The sequence below is a fragment of the Chrysemys picta genome, chromosome 17, assembly GCF_011386835.1.
Source record: "Chrysemys picta bellii isolate R12L10 chromosome 17, ASM1138683v2, whole genome shotgun sequence".
In the NCBI taxonomy this organism is placed as follows: Eukaryota; Metazoa; Chordata; order Testudines; family Emydidae; genus Chrysemys; species Chrysemys picta.
This window is the reverse complement of record NC_088807.1, coordinates 14229226-14248460: the sequence shown is the minus strand read 5'-3', so window position 1 is coordinate 14248460 and position 19235 is coordinate 14229226. Positions and strand designations below refer to the sequence as shown.

Sequence of the window (19235 nt, the reverse complement as noted above, 5' to 3'; positions counted from 1 at the left end):
CAATCAGGGTGACCTGGAGCGTTGGCCACTCCCCATTGCCCCTGGGGACTGTCAGTCTCAGGGTCCTGATTTTCCATCAACCCTTCCCCTTGGTACTGGGAGCTACCCAACCAAAAACACACATAAGTTTTAGTAAGGGTCAATAGTCCCTTACATTTCTATTCCACATGTTTCTCTTTGGCTTTTTCCCTCGTCCCCCACATCCTTAGTTACGCTGATTCCAGCTCCTCACCTGCTCAGAGGTCACTTCTGAATGCTCTTTCTCAACTGCCTTTTGTTCTTCCTTTCCTGGCAGTGGGGGTGACTTGAGAGGGAACCAGAATAGGGGGAAGGGGCCTGGTGCCGGTCTATCAGTGGGGACACCAGACTCCTCAGCAGCCCAGAATGGAGAGCAGGGGCAGTTAGGGCTTGATGGGCAGAAGTGGCTGAAGCTGGTTGCGGAGGACAGGGAGGGTGGAGACTAAGCTGGTGGGGAAGCCAGTGCAGACCTGTGGTAGGTATTCTCTGGGGGTGAAATTCACCCCTATGCAGAGGGTCCAGCACAAGGCCCAGACCCCATTTATGTCCCTTTTTAAGCCCAGAGGGTGAATTTCCCCAGCGGGGAGCTGGGTCCTTCTCACCAGGGACTAGAGACCAGGGTGGAAGCAAAAGATTCAGACTCATCCAACATCCCAGGCCCCCCAGTCACCCAGTGACCTTTCACCCTGACCCAAATGTGCCTTTAGCTGGGGGGCTGTATCAGTCCCCAGGCAGTGAGATGGGACAGGAGCTGTTTCCTCAGTGATATGTTCAGACTCAAACAAGCAAAGCCCCTTCGGTTCTCAATCTTGCAGCCGTAAATAGAGACGCTGTGGCCGGAGCACGGAAAGGGGGCGGCACAAGGCAGGAAATGGGGAGCGATGATGATTATCAGACCTAAGGAGGAGACAGAGCAGGTCAGAGAGAGGCTGCAGCATCTCTGCTGCCTGAGCCCTGCAGACCCCAGGAGCCTGGGAGGAGAGAGAGGTGCTGGCTGGAGCATCCAACGCAGGGGAGCAGACGGGGGCAGATCGGAGCAAAGAGAGAGACCGGAGCTTCCCTTCTGCTGAAGTCAGACAGAGCAGAGGGGGCAGGTGGAAGCAGGGAGTGACTGTGGATTGTACCCTCCGGACCTCATCAGAAACAGAAGCTGCTGGGCTGTTTCCATCCTGATCGGCTCCCACCACTGCCCTGATGATCCTGTCTCTGTGCCTCTTGCTTCCCAGTGAGTATGTGGGAATCCTGCGCTAATTCACAGCAGGTTGGGGGGAAACAGAACGAAGAGCAGCCCTTGGCCGAGGCTGTTGGGCAAATCCTCTTCAGTGGGAGAGAAATGGTAACCAGTGTAAACACTGAGTGTGAGAGCTACTGGGCCTGATCCCCAGTTGGTGTAAAGCAGTGTAGCTCCACTGGAGTCAATGCCGGTTTACACCAGCTGAGGATTTGGCCCTCTATAGAGCTGAAGGGAAAGTTCCCAGCTCAGCCAAGGTCTGTGTGTGCGTGAGGAACCTTCCAAGCCCCAGATCTAATATCCTACCTAGTTTGTTTCTTCAACAAAACACAAATCAGGATTTTTTTCCTATTAAAGGTATTTTTGGTTATCTCACCTCAGAAAAGGGGGAGATTTTATCTCCAGCACTAACCACACGGCACCTTTCTGTTCCCAGTGCTAAGTCCCTGCAGCCAGGAGATCTGCTCAGCTCCCGGTGAGTCCGTCTGTCTATCTGTCTCCAATCTACTCCACAGCATCCAGCCATCACCCCTTGGGCTGCTCCCTGTGGTGTCAGCGGAAATGGCACAGGAAGGCAGACGGGGCTGTGTGTAATCTGTGCAGGGTGCAGATCTCTTGGGCAACCCCTCCCAGTCCTGCTACCTCTCAGTTCTGCTCCGACCCGAGGCCAATGTGACACGCAGGTCAGAGAGTCACATCCACAGCCCATCCCACTGCCCTGGGAAGTAGAGAATGCCATGGCTCTAACCATAAGGGATTTAGCTTCCCATGGCACCAGTTCCCAGCCCTTTGCGGGCGCAGGTCTCTCCCCTGGAGCTCACCCCCCACATGGACTCAGCCTGCACCTTGTCCTTAAATGTCAGCAGCACCGTTAATAGTCAGCCCTGGGCAGGCAGGTGGTGCTTGAGAGGGTACGGCCAGAAGGGACCATTATATAACCCAGGCTGAGCTCCTGTATGAGCTGGGCCAGGGAGCTGTACCCAGCGACACAGTGTCCAGTCCAGCAGGGGCTGGCGGAGCCGTTTCTTTGCTGGCTGCGTGGGCAAGGCAGGAGCAGGGGCACTGCAGGGGCAGGGAAGGTGGTGGGAAGACACTACCCAGAGACAGCAGCAATTCCCCTGCAAGTTCAGAGCTGGGTCCCATCGCCCTGGCGATTCCTGGGAAAGGGGGATCCGGTCCCTGCCACTGCTCCAGGACCTTCCCTTAGCGCGGGCCTGGATTGCTCCCGGTGTCCCCTGTGCCAGCTGGGGATTGGGGGCAATAGGGCACAGGGACAGGGAGGATGTTAGAGCAGATGCCAGAGGAGTTAGGAACTGTACACGGCTCCTTGACTGTCAGCCAGTGAGCTCCATGGGGTAGCAAGTGGCCTTCACTGCATGGGCTGGCGGAGCAGAACGAGGTGTTGGACGTTCCCTGCCTAGACAGCCCCTAATGGCCACGGGCTGGCCACGCTGAGGGGTCTCCTCTCTCCCAGCCATACTGCTCCAGCTGGTTCAGTGTGGTGCCAGCACCAGGGCCCCTTATTCTAGGAGAGTGCGCAGCACCAGACAATGGGAACCAGGCCCAGATGAGCCTCCAGGCTCGCCCATAACCCAAATGATCCCAGGAAATAAAGCTTCCGGTCACCAGAGAGAGATTGTCCAGAGGTGAGCTGGAATCAGAGCCTCCATCTGCGACATGGCACAGACCCACCTGCCATTTACCTCCTGGCCCATCAACAGTACTGGGCACCAGCAAAGCCCCACTGACAGTTGCGACCCATTCGCCTTTCCAGGCACTCTCCCTGCCCCCACCCTCCACCTGAGCCAGACGTCTGCCCGGCCAGGGGACTCCGTGTGGCTCCAGTGCTCCGTGTTGTCCCAGCTCCTTGCCACCCGCATCATCTTCTGCGAGGACGGGGAGGAGGTTTCATCCCAGAGGGGCTTGAAGAAGAAGGCCATCTACGACTATGACCATGTGGTGTCTGGAGTCAGTTCTGGGAATTACACCTGTGGGTACGAGATCAAGGACAGTGAGAACCGGGTGACCAAATCCCAGCTCAGCCCTGCCCAGCGCCTCAACCTCACTGGTAAGGCATGTGTGTGAGTGTTCCTGTGTTTTTCTGTGTGTGTGTGTGTGTGTCCCTGCCCAGCAACTCAGCATCACATGAAATGGTGGGGGGTTTAGGGGTGAATGGCAGAGCGAGACCAACAATTCAATAAGAAACTCCTGAAAATCCACATGCTGAAATTCATCAAAATCTGAAGTGAAAAGTTTCTAACAAAACATCTTTGTTCAAAATTTCACACCGGGAACCCCATGATTTTCACCCATCTCAGCTCAGACGGCCCAACCCAGACAGGAGGGGGACAGGAATATCATAGAAATGTCAGGCGGGAAGGGACCTCAAGATTCCATCAAGTCCAGCTCCCTGCACTGAGGCAGGACCCAGTAAACCTGGACCATCCCTGATACGAGTTTGTTCAATCTGTTTAATAAACCTCCAGTGACAGGGATTCCACAACCTGCCTTGGAAGCCTATTCCAGAGCTTCACTAGCCCTATAGAATCATAGAATTGTAGGACTGGAAGGGACCTCAAGAGATCATCTAGTCCCGTGCCCTGCACTCATGGCATGTCTAAGTATTATCTAGACCATTCCTGACAGGTGTTTGTCTAAGCTGCTTTTAAAAAATCTCCAATGATGGAGATTCCACAACCTGTAGTTAGAAAGCTTTTCCTACTATCTGACCTAATCCTCCCTTGCTGCAGGTTAAGCCCATCACTGCTTATCCTACCTTCAGTGGGACTGAGAACAATTGATCCCCATCCTCTATAACTGCAATTAGCATATTTGGAGACTGTTATCAGGTTCCCCCACAGGCTTCTTTTCTCAAGACTAAACATGCCCAGTATTTTTAACCTTTCATCACTTTTGTTGCTCTCCTCTGGACTCTCCAATTTGTCCACAACTTTCCTAAAGTGTCACACCCAGAACTAGACCCTATACTACAGCTGAGGCCTCACCAGTGCGGAGCAGAGCGGGACAATGACCTCCCGTGTCTTACATACAGTGTTAGCCCTTTTCACACCTACGTCGCACTGCTGACTCAGATTCAATTTGTGAGTCACTCTAACCCCAGGCCCCTTTCAGCAGCATGGCCACCAGCCAGTTATTGCCTATGGTGTAGTTGTGCTGTGTATGGGCCTCAATTGGGGCCATACTCTGCTCTGATCTCTTGTGTATTTATTGCCTAGGTGATGACTCCACCAGCGGCAGTGTCGGGGGTTCCCCCCCACAAGGTAAATGCTTCTGAAGAGTTTCTTTATTCTGGGGACTCTATTTAGGGAAAAGTGGGTCCTGGGCTGGGCAACCCCCAATCTGAGAGTGACAACGGATGTAGAGGAAACACACAACCACAGAACAGGGTGACAGGCTCATCCAATGCGGCTCATTCTCCCTGCAGCTCTCCCAGGCTTTAACCAGCATTGCTGAGCTGGGTAACATCTTTCCAGGGCAGGAAAATGGCTCTTTCAAAGGGGGAATCCCAAACCCTTCTGATGGGCAAGAGTTTAATCTTGAGTTCACGGACCCCCTCTGCTAAACTGGCAGTCAGTGAATTATTTCCTCCCTATGTACTCACTGTATTTGGTGTTGTTCTAGAAGTAGGCACCAGATGCATCATCACACCTTACTTCAGAAGTTATTTCTCTCCATGTAATTATTTACACTCTGTGCTCCAGTCCTGGAACAGAGGTGTCACCAACAGCATGCAGGCAAACCACTCTTTAAGGAATCTCAGCCCAGCACCTTGGCAGCAACCTTGTCCCAGGAACTGACTTTAGCAGAGCCCCAAACTGACAACTCCCCCCAGAGCGCTTGCATCAACAGACAATACCCAAGGAGTATGCCTGCAAAGGCTGCATGCAGGGCTTGTACAGCAAGGAAAAGATGGTGTCAGACTTTGTGTAACAGCGCCACCTAGTGACTTCAGCCAGAACAATACTCATGTTATCTGTGCCTCAAGAGCTCCTGGGGACATGACATTTCTGTCCTGTGAGAAATCAGGATGAAAAGTCAAAATTTCAAATTTTTAATTGAACAGAAATTCAGCAACATTTTGATTCTGAAAGACTGAAGAGCCTTGTCAAAAGGTTTTGATTTTGAACAAACAGCTTTTTCTGATGGAAAACTCTTCCACTGGGTATTTTTCTACAAGCTCTGCACACGTCTCTGCATGCTGTACAGATCTCTCACCCTCACTCAGGAAAGCTCTCAAGCGTGTACTCAAATCCAACCCTAGCCAGGACAGCACCTATGTATGTGCTTAACTTTAAGCACCTGCTACATTGCTGGACCTAAAATGGTTGTTTGAAGTTAAATTTGTACCTGGGCGCTGTCCTGAATAGTGATATTTCCCTAAAGCAGGGCAGTTCCCACAGGGATGTTTCCTGCCTTGAGGAGCTCGCCCTTACAGCTGGGGGAAAATCCAGGTTTGTTGCCACAAAAAATTGTGAAGAAAACTATTTCATTCAAAACTTGTGATGGGAAATTTCAGTGTTCTGATGAAAAAATATTAATGAAGCTCAACAAAAAAATTTCATTTGGCCTCATTTTGAGTAGACAGTTTCCTTTTCTGGGGGGTTTTGGAACCAAAACGAGACAAAACTGTCAGTTCAAAATTAAACTAAATGTTGTCTTTCATTTCAAAATTGTGTTTGTGGAAAGACTAAGAAGGTCCTTGCACATGAATTGTTTCAGGGAAAGTTTTTGATTAAAGTTAAACTGCATTTTGATTTAAAAAAAAAAGTTTGGCAAAAAAAAGTTTTTGGAAAAACTTCAACGAACTTTACTCACAAAGAACAGCCAATAATGTCGCCCTGCAGATAACCGTGGGGTGAGCTCCCCGGGTATGTTCATGAGGACATTAGGGGTCTCTTACCACAGGGCTCAGCCAGCTCCAGCCAGTAGGGACTTGCCCGTGGCTGCTTGGAGGGGCCATTCACAGTGAGGTTCTTTCCTAGGGCCGGATCTGAAGGCCTCTAAACCTCTAAACCTCCTGTTGGGAATTACAATCCCTGTCGTCGTGGTTCTGGCTGTGGTGCTTTATCTGCTGGGAAAGAAAGGTGGGTATGACAGTGAGGCCAAGCAGTGTTAGCAAATCTACAGACAGACGTGGCAGAGACAACCCCTTAGATCCCCTGTACCCAGTGTGTCTGGGATGGTGGGAGAGAGATGCTCAAAGACACAGTGAAATTGATAATTTGTTTTTGGGAGGCTGACTGGGGAGAAAGATCAAAGAGAGGGGTTACCATTGTGATTAATTATTTGTATTGCAGTAGCACCCTCCCAGTCAGGGATTGGAGCCCACTGTGCTAGGTGCTGTACATTATTTATAAGGTATATTACTGTAGTGCCCTGGAGCCTCAACCAGGGATCAGGACTCCACTGTGCCAGCTGCTGCACAGATCAGTAATGAAGGGGACAATCCCTGCCCCACAGAGGGTCATAATCTAGGACTCAGCCAGGGGCATGTGTACGGATGGAATATCGACACACAGTTAACTAAGGCTGCAATTCAGGAAGGCATCCCCTAGTCAGGAAGGGCCCTTACATCTGTGCCCGCGTGTAAGTTGTTTCTTGAATCAGGATCTAACAGCTCTGGAAATAGAGCTCTGGACACAGCTCTGCCCTGCCAACCTTTCCTCACACAGCGTCCACAGCCCCAAGCTTTCAAAGAACTCGTGTCACCCCGACAATCTCAAGACTGGCTTAAAACTCATGGGATTTCCAACAAGTCACCAGTGTGGGGTCTTTGTGTTTGCCTGGGGGATTTGATCTTTGGGGGCCTTTGGGTCACATCTTCAGACTTTTCTCCCCAAACACATGGGTTATAAACTTTTTTTTTTTTTTTAATGAAAGCCGAGATTCTCAGTGAAGCCCCTGACTCTCAGACCTGTGGCTTTACCTAGAACATGAAATGCCATGAGATTGCCACTAAAATCGTTAGACTTGGCCACACCACTCCCAGGGGAAGTCAGTGCGGCTGGTGCAGGAGAGAGCTCAATATGATGATGAATTTGGGCCGTCACTCAATTTCTCTCTCTCTCTCTCTCTCTCCGTCCACGAGGAAACATGGCCACATCTCTGATCACATTGTCTTACTGCTTCCAGTTGTGTCTCTACCAAGGGATCAAAGGTAGGAGGAGATTTATTCCCTCTCCCATCTCGTTTTCTTTCTGGGTCTGTTCTCTCCACACGAAGTAAGGGCCAGTAGCCGCTCCAGGGTCCAAGTGGAGATCAGCTCTCCTGCTGCAGGAGAGGGAAGGGAGGGGGTTAAGTCTGGTTGTTGTGCAGGAATTTTTGAAAAGGCCAGAGAAGGATGGATTTTAACGAGGAAGGTCGTGGAATCTCCATCCTTAGAGGTTATTAAATCCCGGCTTGACAAAGTCCTGGCTGGGATGATTTAGTTGTGTTTGGTCATACTTTGAGCAGGGGGTTGGACTTGATGACCTTCTGAGGACTCTTCCTACCCTATTCTTCCATGTTTCTATGATTCCCTGGTCAGGATGGGATCTGGGGGTTAGGAGGAGACACTTTAAGGAAGGGGTTTGCCAAAGAGGCGTGTTCCCATCAAGTTCACCAGCAGCAGAGTGTGTTTGAAAATTGCCCTGAGGTGTTTGAAAGAATGAAAATGACCCCGTTTTACACGCAGGGGGTGTCAGGGCTACTCACCCACAAAGCAACACTGAGTGACCCAGTCAGTTCCCTAGAACCAGGTCTGTTCTTCCGGGTCGGGGCTAGGAGTGGCCATGCCTGGCTGGGAACCAAGGGTCTCCAGTCCATCCAGCTGCTGTGGGTAACATGCAATGTTAACTCCATCAGCTACAGCTGCATGGGCAGCATGTGAGTCCCCCATTCAGGGAAACTAGCCCTGGCTCTACCCCTTCCTCCCAAGGCCACACCTCCCCCCCCCCCTTCTGTCCCCATCCCCCGCTGGAGCCTTGAGCCCCCCACCATGGCCAGAGGAGCCTCTTCTCAGCCACGCTGAGTCCAGGCCCACCGGCTGGCCCAGGTCACTGTCTGACCTGCCCTAGCTGCCCCAGACTGCCAGCTGGCCCACCTGCCCTGCCCGCCCTAGGGCCTCAACCCCAGCTGGCTTCGGGGGACAGGCTGAGCGAGGGTGGGAAGAGGAGCAGCATGGGTGGGGCCATGGGGGAAGAGCAGGATGCGGGAAAAGGGCCTTGGGGAAGAGTGTGGGCGTGGCCATGCTCAGCTGTTTGGGGAGGTTTAGCCTCCCTGGTCTGATACCTGCCACCCATATGCAGCTGGTTTAGTGCCAGGCAAGGCTCGCCCATAAACACCCACAGTGGGTTCACTCACAGCATTCGTGAATTTGGTGCAGATCTGTGTGTGGGGCGGCTGAGGCGCTGCTCCCACCACACGCCTTCTGGGGAGAGCCAGGAGGCAGGGACGCCTGTCAGGGCCAGCTACAGGCACCAGCCGACCAAGCACATGCTTGGGGTGGCACCTTGGGCTGGGGCGGCACTCGGGTTTTTATTTATTTATTTATTGGTTCGTCGGGGCAGCACTGGAGGGTTTTCTTTTTGTTTCCGTGGCACGGTGCTCAGGGGACGGGGCTTCAGGCGGCACAATGCTCAAAGGGGGGGCTTCAGGTGGCGTGACGCTCAGGAGGGCGGGGGCTTGGCGCGGCGCTCAGAGCGGGGGGGGCTGGCGCGGCACGACGCTGGGGGGGTGGGAGCTGGCACGGCGCTCGGAGGGGAGAGGGGGCTTGGCGCTTGGAGGAGGGGTGGGGGTTGGCACGGTGCTCAGAGGAGGGGCTGGGGCTGGCGCTTGGAGGAGGCGTGGGGGCTGGCGCGGCGCTGGGAGGGGGCGGGGGCTTGGGGTGGCGCTGGGGGGCGGGGGTTGGCGTGGCGTGGTGCTGGGGGGGTGGGAGCTGGCGCGGCGTTCGGAGGGGGTGGGGGTTGGCGTGGTGCTTGGAGGGGGGGCGGCGCCTGGCGCGGTGCTGGGAGGCGGGGACTGGCACTCGGAGGAGGGGCGGGGGCTGGCGCGGCGCTGGGGGGGCAGGGGCTGGCGCTCGGAGGAGGGGCGGGGGCTGGTGCGGCGCGGCGCTGGGGGGGGGGCGGGGGCTGGCGCGGCGCTGGGGGGTTGGGGGCTGGCACTTGGAGGAGGGGCGGGGGTTGTCGCGGCACTCGGAGGGGGGCGGGGGCTGGCGCGGTGCTCGGAGGGGGCGTGGCTTCAGGCAGCATGGCATTCTGGGGGCGTGGCTTCAGGCGGCGTGGTGCTGGGGGGGCAGGGATTTCGGCAGCACTGGGGGGGGTACGGCGGCGCGGCGTTCGGGGGGGGGGGGCAGCACTCTTCTTTTTTGCATGGGGCGGCAAAAAAGTTAGAGCCGGCCCTGATGCCTGTGGGGGTTCAGAGCGTGCCTTACATGTGAATAACACACAGGCAGATGGGGAGCTTCCAAGTGCTCCTGGCTCCCTATCTGCCCATTACCCCTCACAGAGACCCTTCAAGGACCCTACAGAGAGTCTCTAAGGGTCACTTCCAATTGCTCTGCAGCCAGCATCTGTCACTCAGGGCTCCCCTCGACGACTGCTGCCTTCCCCCTCTGACCCTTCTGCAGCCCTCTGGGCTCGCTGCAGCCCTTATGAGGGCCACGGGGCCCATACACTCGTTCTAAGCCCTGTGGTTGGGGCAGACAGAGCCAGGTGGGAGACCAGGGAGTCCATGGGGTGCCCAGCTGCACACAGAGAGGGAAAGGTGCATGGGGAGACTTGAGGCAGTGTCCAGGCTCTGCCAGTGTCCGGCCCAGCCTGGGTTCCCAGTGCAGCGACTGGTGGGGGTAGGGGGTGTTAACTCTGTTCCCCTAAAAACCAACCCAGGGTCACACTTGTGTTAGTTTTATTATGATGCCGCTGTTGGGTCAGATAGAAAAGAGATGGAGCTTATTCATACATGCACACATTCACCGCATTCATACCCTCATGCACCCACCCACTTACACAGGCGGAGAGTTACCGGAGACAGCATGGAGACCGAGAAGCCGAAGCGTGGTTGATCTGGTGTGTCCACCTGCGGTCACGAATCCAGGCTGCTGAGCAGGTAAAGGAGCAGCAGCTGCTTGTGTGCATGGCTGCTTCCTTTCTCTGGAACTGGGTGGCTCCTGTCACATACACTGAGGTTTACTTCTGTGTCCGTCACCGAGAAGCATTCCCAGACCAGTTCCTTTCATGCATACCAGGTTCTTCTTCTCTTTACAGCACTTTGTGATTGCCTTCTCAGGGCAGATTATATCAGACACATCTGGCTCCTGTCTCTGGGCTCCTTTCTCCTTGCAGTTCCTCTCCGCCCAGTCCCACATACACTCCCTTGTTCACACTCTCTCTGATTGTGTGATGGGATACAACACAGCTTGGAAATTATACAAGTGGTAACTTGAAAAGGTTTCAGAGCTTGCAAAGGTTACAAAACTTAAAAGGCTATGCTAACAATCACTGAAGTTACAAAAACTGCAAAAAGGTTGCAGAACTTAATAACGCAAGTTACAGATCTTACAATCGCATTTGAGCAGAGGCTTTACATAACAGGGGGGACACGACACACAGACTCTCAGTACCGGGAGTCCTCTCCCCTGACTCCCAGCTGTGTATGTTCCCTGCCTGCCTCCTGCGCCCCACATCCGTCGGGCTCTGTAGCTGCCTTTCCCCAAACATTCCTTCCCTCCCTGCTCCTCTCCAGGGCTGGCTCTAGGCAGCAGCAAAGCAAGCAGGTGCTTGGAGTGGCAAACAGGGGGCTCTGGGAGCTGTAGTTCCTTGGTTAGCTCCCTGCCTATAGAGCCAATCTGAAGCAGGGAAACAACTACATTTCCCAGCATTCCCTCTGTCGTAATTAACAGGAAAGGGAGGGGGAAGGAGTGTAGAAGTGAAACCTCATGATGCAGCTTGCTGTAAATGGTAGGAACAGAGCCAGCTCTAGGTTTTTTGCTGCCCCCCACCTCAGCCCTGGGCTCTCCCCGCACCCCTGTGTTGCCCCAGCCCTGGACTCTCCCCTGCCAACATCCCCTGCCGCCCCAGCTCTGGCCCCCACCTGCATCTCCTGTCGCCCCAGTCCTGGGCTCTCCCCCCACCCGCAGCCCCTGCCACCCCAGCCCTGGGCTGTCCCCCCCACCCGCACCCCCTGCCACCCCAGCCCTGGGCTGTCCCCCCACCCGCACCCCCTGTTGCCCCAGCCCTGGGCTGTCCCCCCACCCGCACCCCCTGCTGCCCCAGCCCTGGGCTGTCCCCCCACCTGCACCCCCTGGTGCCCCAGCCCTGGGCTCTGGCCCCCACCCGCACCTCCTGCCACCCCAGCCCTGGGCTCTTCTCCCCCCCCCCTGCACACGCACCCCCTGCTGCCCCAGCTCTGGCCCCCAATGCACCCCCTGCAACCCCAGCTCTGGGCTCTTCTCTCCCCCCCCCCCCCCCGCACCCGCACTCCCTGCTGCCCCAGCTCTGGCCCCCACCTGCACCTCCTGTCGCCCCAGCCTGGGCTCTTCTCCCCCCCCCCACACCCGCATCTCCTGCCACCCCAGCCCTGGGCTCTTCTCCCCCCCCCCCACACCCGCATCTCCTGCCACCCCAGCCCTGGGCTCTTCTCCCCCCCCTGCACCCGCATCCCCTGCTGCCCCAGCTCTGGCCCCCACCTGCACCTCCTGCCACCCCAGCCCTGGGCTCTTCTCCCCCCACACACACCCACACCTCCTGCCGCCCCAGCCCTGGGCTCTCCCCCAAAGAAAGAATTGGCTGGACTAAATGGACATTGCACCTCTCTATCTGAAGCCTAGCAACGCAGGTACATGGATCCCACTAGAATTTAAAATGAAAAGTAAGGGACGTGAGGCTCTACTAGACTGGGCAGCTTTAGATACAGTACCAGGCACGTAGGAGGATTTACACTTCTGAGCCATGGAAGCAGAAATGGACTTTTCTTTTCCAGATTTAGCTAATATTCAGAAAGGGAATCTAGCACCTGCCTTCCAGATTTGAATACCCTCAAAATTCAGGCGTGCTCAAGCTCAATTTGGGCAGCTGTTACTTCATTTCTCCCAAATCAAATATACTGATCCACTGTAACTTGCTGTAGGAAAAAGTAGAATAAATTGAGCAAGAAATGCTTCCCAGTGGTTATTAGGACTGGAATTGCTATTTTCAACAGCCATTGCTTTTTTTATTAATTATTATTATTATTATTATATTTAAATTTTAGTTTTATTTGTTTAAAAGGAAGACATTGATATTGCATTGGCAAATTCCCCATAGAAACAAAGAATGGAACAAAAGAATAATAAAGGCACCTCAACTTTTCCTCATTTATGTAGGACAGTCTTATAATATGCATCCAGATATCCTCCAATCACACAAGCTGAAAATTGTTCCACTTTACTGCAGTTCTGTAACCATATGGGAACCAATCCTGTCTGTGTTCTGTGCACATCCAAAATTCCTGCTGAATGACCCACCCTGGGAGCGAGTTACTAGTGACCCAGGGCTGGGGCGGCAGGAGGGTGCAGTGGGCGGGCGGGGGCGGGCAGCCAAAATTTTTTTTGCTCGGGGCAGCAAAAAACCTAGAGCCGGCCCTGCTCCTCTCATATGACCAGTCTCTTGAATCTTCAGAGCCCCCTTTCTGGCCCAGTCTGATAACCAGCTCCTATGACCCACAGACACCCCCACCCTGCCCTCCTGGGTCATGGGAGCTGGTTATCAGACTGGGCCAGAAAGGGGGCTCTGAAGATTCAATTCCACATTATGCAAAGACATTAAAGTCGAGCCTTAAGGATGAACATTCAGCCTTTCTACATTGTGAGCAGACCGGGGTGAAAAATGCAGTTTTATTAGGGTGAAAAAATTTCAAATAAAAATTTTTCTTTGAAATTTTTCAGAGAAAATGTGGGGTTTTGACAAAAGAATTCAAAATGTCCATTCGAAAGAAAACAAAATGAACATTTTTTTAAAGTATTTTTTTTCACTGAAAATTTCATTAAATCAAACAATTTTGTCCAAACATTTGACTTTGGTTAAAATATTGTTCATGAAAAAATTTTCCGTTAAAAAAGGTCACCCACTTGTAACTTTGTGAAAACGACTGAGTTCTCTTCAACTTCTGTCCTGAGATGTCAGGGATTTTTGGTTCCCCCCAGTCTTAACTCCATGCTGACCTAGTGGGATTTTGAGTGGTTGGTTTCTTGGCCATTTTGCTGAAGTAGAACAGGATGTTCAAGTCTCAGCCTTATTAGACTTTCCCTCCATAAATAGTGAAGCTGCCGTGTTCCCTGATTATCCAGAAGTAGGGCTTGCTGCCTTTCCCCTGAGTGTGAGCTGAATGGAGATGTAAGGTCCTAGCAGCAGAACCAGCCATGGGAAGAAAACTCCTCACAGCTGGATCTCTGAAAACAGACTCAGTGTCACCAAGGTGACACACAGAGAGCACATGGCATCACTGATATCCCCTGTCCTTATTACTCCCCACAGGGAACGAGTCCAGCATGACACCAGCAACACACCTGAAGATCATATTGAATGTAAGAGCTTTTGTAGAGTATTGGGGTTACCGGGGTCACCTGCAGAAGAGGGAGAAAGGCGGGGTTTGGGGTAAATGTGTTAATTGGTAGGGGATGGACAGATCCCAGGTCAGACTGTCTGGCCAAGAGTTAAAACAACAAACTGCCTGTGATCAAAGTGAATGAGGAGAAAAAGTTCTCGGCGTCCCAGGGCTTGTGCATCTGAGTCCCTAAGGTTCCTTTGTCCCACCCTTTGCCTGTAATCCCCTGTCCTGCATTGCCATGGCTTAGGGGACTGCAGCAAATTGTTACTGCTTCGCTTCCTTCATGGAAAGGACACATCCTGGGGAAAGCTCCCATTGGAAAGTGTTCCACAGTCTTCCCTGGGAGCTGGGTGCAAGAGTGCCTCATAGGCATAGTTTAGGTGCCTCATGCGCCTGGTCTTTTCTTTGAGCTGGGCTCTCTGACTCTCCCATGATGCACCACTTTCTCCCCTCTTGGTGACGGGAAATAGTACGTCATGGGAGTCCCCGCTTGCAGTGAATCACGGGAGATGAAGCCCAGCCAGCCAGGCCAGCCTGTACAGGAGAATATGAGCATGAGGCAACTGTACTACAAGTCCCATGCAGAACCATGCTGGTATTCTGAACCAGAATATTTCTGGGTTTGGCCAAAATAGTTCAGTTTGGGGGTATTCATTTTTTGAACAAAATTTTGAAATTTTCTGCTGAAAAGCCACCTCTGTTTGTGACAAAATAGGTCTGTGGAAACCCAAACAGACAGTTTCTACTGAACATCTTCAAGAGTCGCATTAAATCCTTCTGCTTCGGTATCCTCTAGCAACCCTGATCAGGATCAGGCTCCATTGTGCTCAGTGCCGCCCACGGGGGAGCCCTGCCCTGCCTGGGGGAGAGGTGGGAGCCGGGGGGTTATAATTTGTGCTCAGCGAGGTGCCTTCCCTTAAGGGCATTTACACCCACGTGACAATGTGTAACTGTCATTCTCTCTCCAGATGCCTCCGTGAATTGGCTGGGAAGCACCAGGGTGAGTCTCAGCTTTTATTAATGACAAAATGAAGTGATAGAAAAGAGCAATTTGTTTGCCTGTTCCAGCTCGGCAGTGACCCGTGTGCTTGGGACATGGATTTACTCAGGATTCCCAGGCTTCAGGTTGTGTCTGTTACTCTGGTCTCACTGCTGGGGCCACAGATCTCCACCCAGGAGCAGGTAGATGCCTCCCATAACTGCTGTTGGCCTGGCCAGTCAGGCCCTGCCCCCCATGGACACACAGACACGCATCCAGGCAAGAGGAAAACATCCTTCCCAAACTCCACACTGCAGCAATAGGGGAGAAACCCCCATGGCCTGAAAATGTATCAGCTATAGAGGGGCTTTTCCCACCAGCCTCTGCAGTCAGACAAGTAACCAAGGCAGAGATGTTCAAGGTTAAAACTTCCCATTAAAACTCCTGGGAACTGGACATTCCAGTCCCATAGGCGGGTTTGAAAACCTCCTTTGAAATGTTACCAAGTGGGAATCGGCTCCAGTGAGACAGATCCTGTAAGTGAAGCCCCAGCACCATTTGCTGGTAACCCCCCCACCACGGGCCTCCCAAAGGGGAAGGAAGACAGGAAAGGGGTGAAATCCTGGAGTTTCACATTTACTTCAGTGGGGGCAGGATTTCCCCCTATGGGTCTCCATGTGATGGAGGTGTCAGTGGGGCGTGCACAGCCTCACACTGCTAGTAGCAGCTGTGCAGTGATGCACACACCCTGGGTATCATGTTAGTGGCAGGGAAAGCTGCTAACACAGAGCTTCCTGCCTCCAACTGCTTCCTTACGATAATTATTTGTCCATACTTCAGCTGATACTGGCAATGAATAACCTCTAAAGATGGATGGGAGGAGTTTGGGTCACTGAAGTTCAGTCCTAGTATTATTATTATTTTTAATGTGTAACATTTTATTGTGTGTTTAAAGCAGTGTCACAAAAGGAAGAGCTGTGTGCTGCTATCATGGGAGGCATAGCTGGTCTCCTTAAAGTTAAGGTTGAAGTTAGCATCCCGTTATGAGTCTGATTTTCACACACACCACCACAGATCTATTCCAGCAGTTATGAATTTTGATAACCACATCAAATGACTGTGTAGATCTTTTCCTGAAAATCTGGGGCAAAGAACTCAAGTGATCTCAGAGAGTTGGACTCTCATTCACTTTTCAGAGATTTTCCTAAAATTACTTTGGCTGTTCTTATACTAACAAACACCAATTTATTCTTTAGAGATTTTAGTAAATGATTGTAGGACAGGGTATTTTTACAGAGACATTTATGACTCCTGTGAATTCAGAAGCTGGTTTAACTCTATAAAAATTATATATATAGGTTTCCCTTTGACCCAAGCAGTTAGTCAATATTCTGGGTCTTGTGTATACTTACACTGAGAGGAGAAAGTGATGACAGAGCCAGGTATGTTTGTTGATGCAACCCTACTTATTTACATAACATCTACAAAGTCCTGTTTCCCTGAACACAACAGGAACCAAACAACAGGAGGCACTTTTCTTTGATCCCAGCTTCAAGCCTCTTTCCAGCCAGCACTCTGCCCAAAAGCTCTCTCTCTCTCAGCTTTCAGGATCCTGCTACAAGTTCTCCTCTGTTTGTGTCTGGCTTTCTTGTTGCTTCCTCTGGTTGCTTCTGAGCTGTTTCTGCTGCTTTTCTCACACAGTCTGACCCTAAGGAACCCTGAGCACATGCCCCTGCCATGCCCAGGCTTTTCTGCGGTCTACTCCTTGGACGGTGGTTTTCCATTGCTTCAGCTGAAACCAAATAAAGTGACATTTAATGGTTCCCTTATTTAGCTTGAATAGAAGGTGGTTATCACAGCCAACAATTTTAGTAAGGTACTGCGATTGCTCATAGATCAAAGACATGCTTGTTGGGAGCCAGACAATCTCCAACATAACAACAAAATAATAAAAAAGTGCTTGGAACCATTATAAATATTGTCATTAATAACATCAATCATTAAGATACCAAACTGGACAGGAAACAACTACACTGCCTGCAGCACAGATTAATCCTTATTTCGGATAAGATAAGTTGTGAAAAAGGCTAATGCAGTCCTAGAATGCATCAGGCGAGGTATTTCCAGTAGGGACAGGGAAGTGTTATTACCATTATACAAGTATCAAGGGGTAGCCGTGTTAGTCTGTATCTACAAAAACAACAAGGAGTCTGGTGGCACCTTAAAGACTAACAGATTTATTTGGGCATAAGCTTTCGTGAGTAAAAACCTCACTTCACTCTACGCATCCGAAGAAGTGAGGTTTTTACTCACGAAAGCTTAGGCCCAAATAAATCTATTAGTCTTTAAGGTGCCACCAGACTCCTTGTTGTTTACCATTATACAAGGCACTGGTGAGACCTCAGCTGGAATACTGTGTGCAGTTCTGGTCTCCCATGTTTAAGAAAGATGAATTCAGACTGGAACAGGTGCAGAGAAGGGCTACAAGGATGATCTGAGGAATGGAGAACCCACCTTCCGAGAGGAGACTCAAAGAGCTTGGCTTGTTTAGCCTAACCAAACAAAGGCTGAGGGGAGATATGATTGCTCTCTATAAATATATCAGAGGGATAAATACCAAGGAGGGAGAGGAATTATTTATGTGAAGCAAATGTGGACACAATAACAAATAGATATAAACTGGCCATCAACAAGGTTAGGCTTGAAATTAGATGAAAGTCTCTAACCATCAGAGGAGTGAAGTTCTGGAACAGCCTCCCAAGAGGAGCAATCGGGGTAAAAAACTGAACTGGCTTGATAAGTCTATGTGGGGGATGGTATGATGAGACTGCCTACAATGGCATGTCACCAATCTGCAACTGCTAGCAGCAAATATCCCCAACGGCCAGATATGGGACACTAGATAGGTCAGGCTCTGACTTACTATAAACAATTTGTTGCCAGGTGTCTGGCTGGTGGGTCTTGCCCACATGCTCAGGGTCTAACTGATCACCATATTCAGGGCCAGGAAGGAATTTTCTCCCAGGTCAGATTGGCAGAGACCATGGGGTGTTTTTGTCTTCCTCTGCAGCATGGGGCATGGGTCACTTTCAGGTTTAAAATAGTGTAAATTGTGGAGTCTCTGTAATGTGAAGTCTTTAAATCATGATTTGAGGCCTTCAGTAACTCAGCCAGAGGTTAGGGGTCTGTTACAGGAGAGGGTGGGTGATGGTCTATGGGCTGCAATCTGCAGGAGGTCAGACTAGAGGATCGTGGTGGTCCCTTCTGACCTTAAAGTCTATGAGTCTATAATAACAGCCCATCACAGGGAGAACCAGGCACTACCTCGATGGGGCAGCTGGCATGGAGAGAGGGAGAAGTGCTCCTCTGCCCAGCTGGCAGGTGTCATGGCAAAGCCCAGCTGTCTGGGGAGCAGAAAAGGGCCAGTCCAAGGCTGGGGAGGGGGAAATCTGAGCTGCCTGCCTCAGAGAGGTTGATGTAGGAAGTGAGGCCAATGGTGTTTCCCAGCCTAGATTCCCATTAGAACTGCCCCTGATGTACGTACAGCAGTGCTGTCAGACGGACATTTTCTGGCTTCATTTCTCTGGCTTCAGGCTGGCTTAGCAGAAAAATAACATTACTGTGTTTATCTTAAAGCATCCACGGCCCCAGAGAGAAGATACATCGACATACGCGACCATCGCTCTGCAGCGGGACAGATGTCATTAATGCTCCACTTGCTGAAATGCAGGAGTCGTCAGTGCGCAGCCGCATCACAGAACCTCCAAAGGGGCCGTGCAGCAAAGAATTGGGGGACCTGCTCAGGGGTCACAGCAGGACAATGCACAGCACCCAAAGTGCTGTAGGACATTGGAATATTCTCAGGGCAAATGCTGCCTGTTTTCCTTCTGGAAAAAAAGTTTCTTACAAATAAAATTGGGAAAAATACCCAAACTCTGTATTCCTGCCCCCTGCCTCTTTATATCGACAGCTCAGCTCCCAAGTCCTCTCAGCTCTGTTTAGAGATTCCATTGCCAACCCAAAGTATACAAAAATCATGAGGCAGCCCCCTCCCCCCCGCCCCGCCCCAAAACCCAAGGTTGCCTTAGAATCATAGAATCATAGAATATCAGAGTTGGAAGGGACCTCAAGAGGTCATCTAGTCCAACCCCCTGCTCAAAGCAGGACCAATTCCCAGCTAAATCATGCCAGCCAGGGCTTTGTCAAGCCGGGCCTTAAAAACCTCCAAGGAAGGAGACTCCACCACCTCCCTAGGTAACGCATTCCAGTGTTTCACCACCCTCCTAGTGAAATAGTTTTTCCTGATATCCAACCTGGACCTCCCCCACCGCAACTTGAGACCATTGCTCCTTGTTCTGTCATCTGCCACCACTGAGAACAGCCGAGCTCCATCCTCTTTGGAACCCCCCTTCAGGTAGTTGAAGG

General features: G+C 51.7%; 1 protein-coding gene across 2 annotated transcripts; it reads left to right on the top strand.

Moving 5' to 3' along the window:
* Nucleotides 1–2899: 2899 nt before the first annotated feature.
* On the top strand, nt 2900–18748 carry LOC122173117 (uncharacterized). 2 transcript variants are annotated; one of them, XM_065571424.1, is made up of 6 exons: nt 2900–3317; nt 4486–4530; nt 7403–7427; nt 13759–13808; nt 14800–14831; nt 18447–18748. In XM_065571424.1, exons 1-6 carry the CDS (start codon nt 2927–2929, stop codon nt 18516–18518), a joined length of 615 nt encoding a protein of 204 aa, XP_065427496.1. In that variant the 5' UTR covers nt 2900–2926; the 3' UTR covers nt 18519–18748. The 2 variants fall into 2 exon arrangements, 1 of the variants encoding a protein (XP_065427496.1); XR_010593476.1 differs by lacking the exons at nt 2900–3317; nt 4486–4530; nt 7403–7427 and adding an exon at nt 11147–11205 and having other exon boundaries at nt 18447–18503.
* The last annotated feature ends 487 nt before the right edge of the window (nt 18749–19235 follow it).

What these genes read in the sequence shown, in the direction of transcription:
- LOC122173117 (XM_065571424.1), top strand. Translation starts at nt 2,927, where the DNA reads ATGGCACAGACCCACCTGCCATTTACCTCCTGGCCCATCAACAGTACT. An exon ending in CGGGGGTTCCCCCCCACAAG is followed by an intron (nt 4,531 to 7,402) that starts GTAAATGCTTCT and finishes TACTGCTTCCAG; the next exon opens with TTGTGTCTCTACCAAGGGAT. An exon ending in TCTCTACCAAGGGATCAAAG is followed by an intron (nt 7,428 to 13,758) that starts GTAGGAGGAGAT and finishes TACTCCCCACAG; the next exon opens with GGAACGAGTCCAGCATGACA.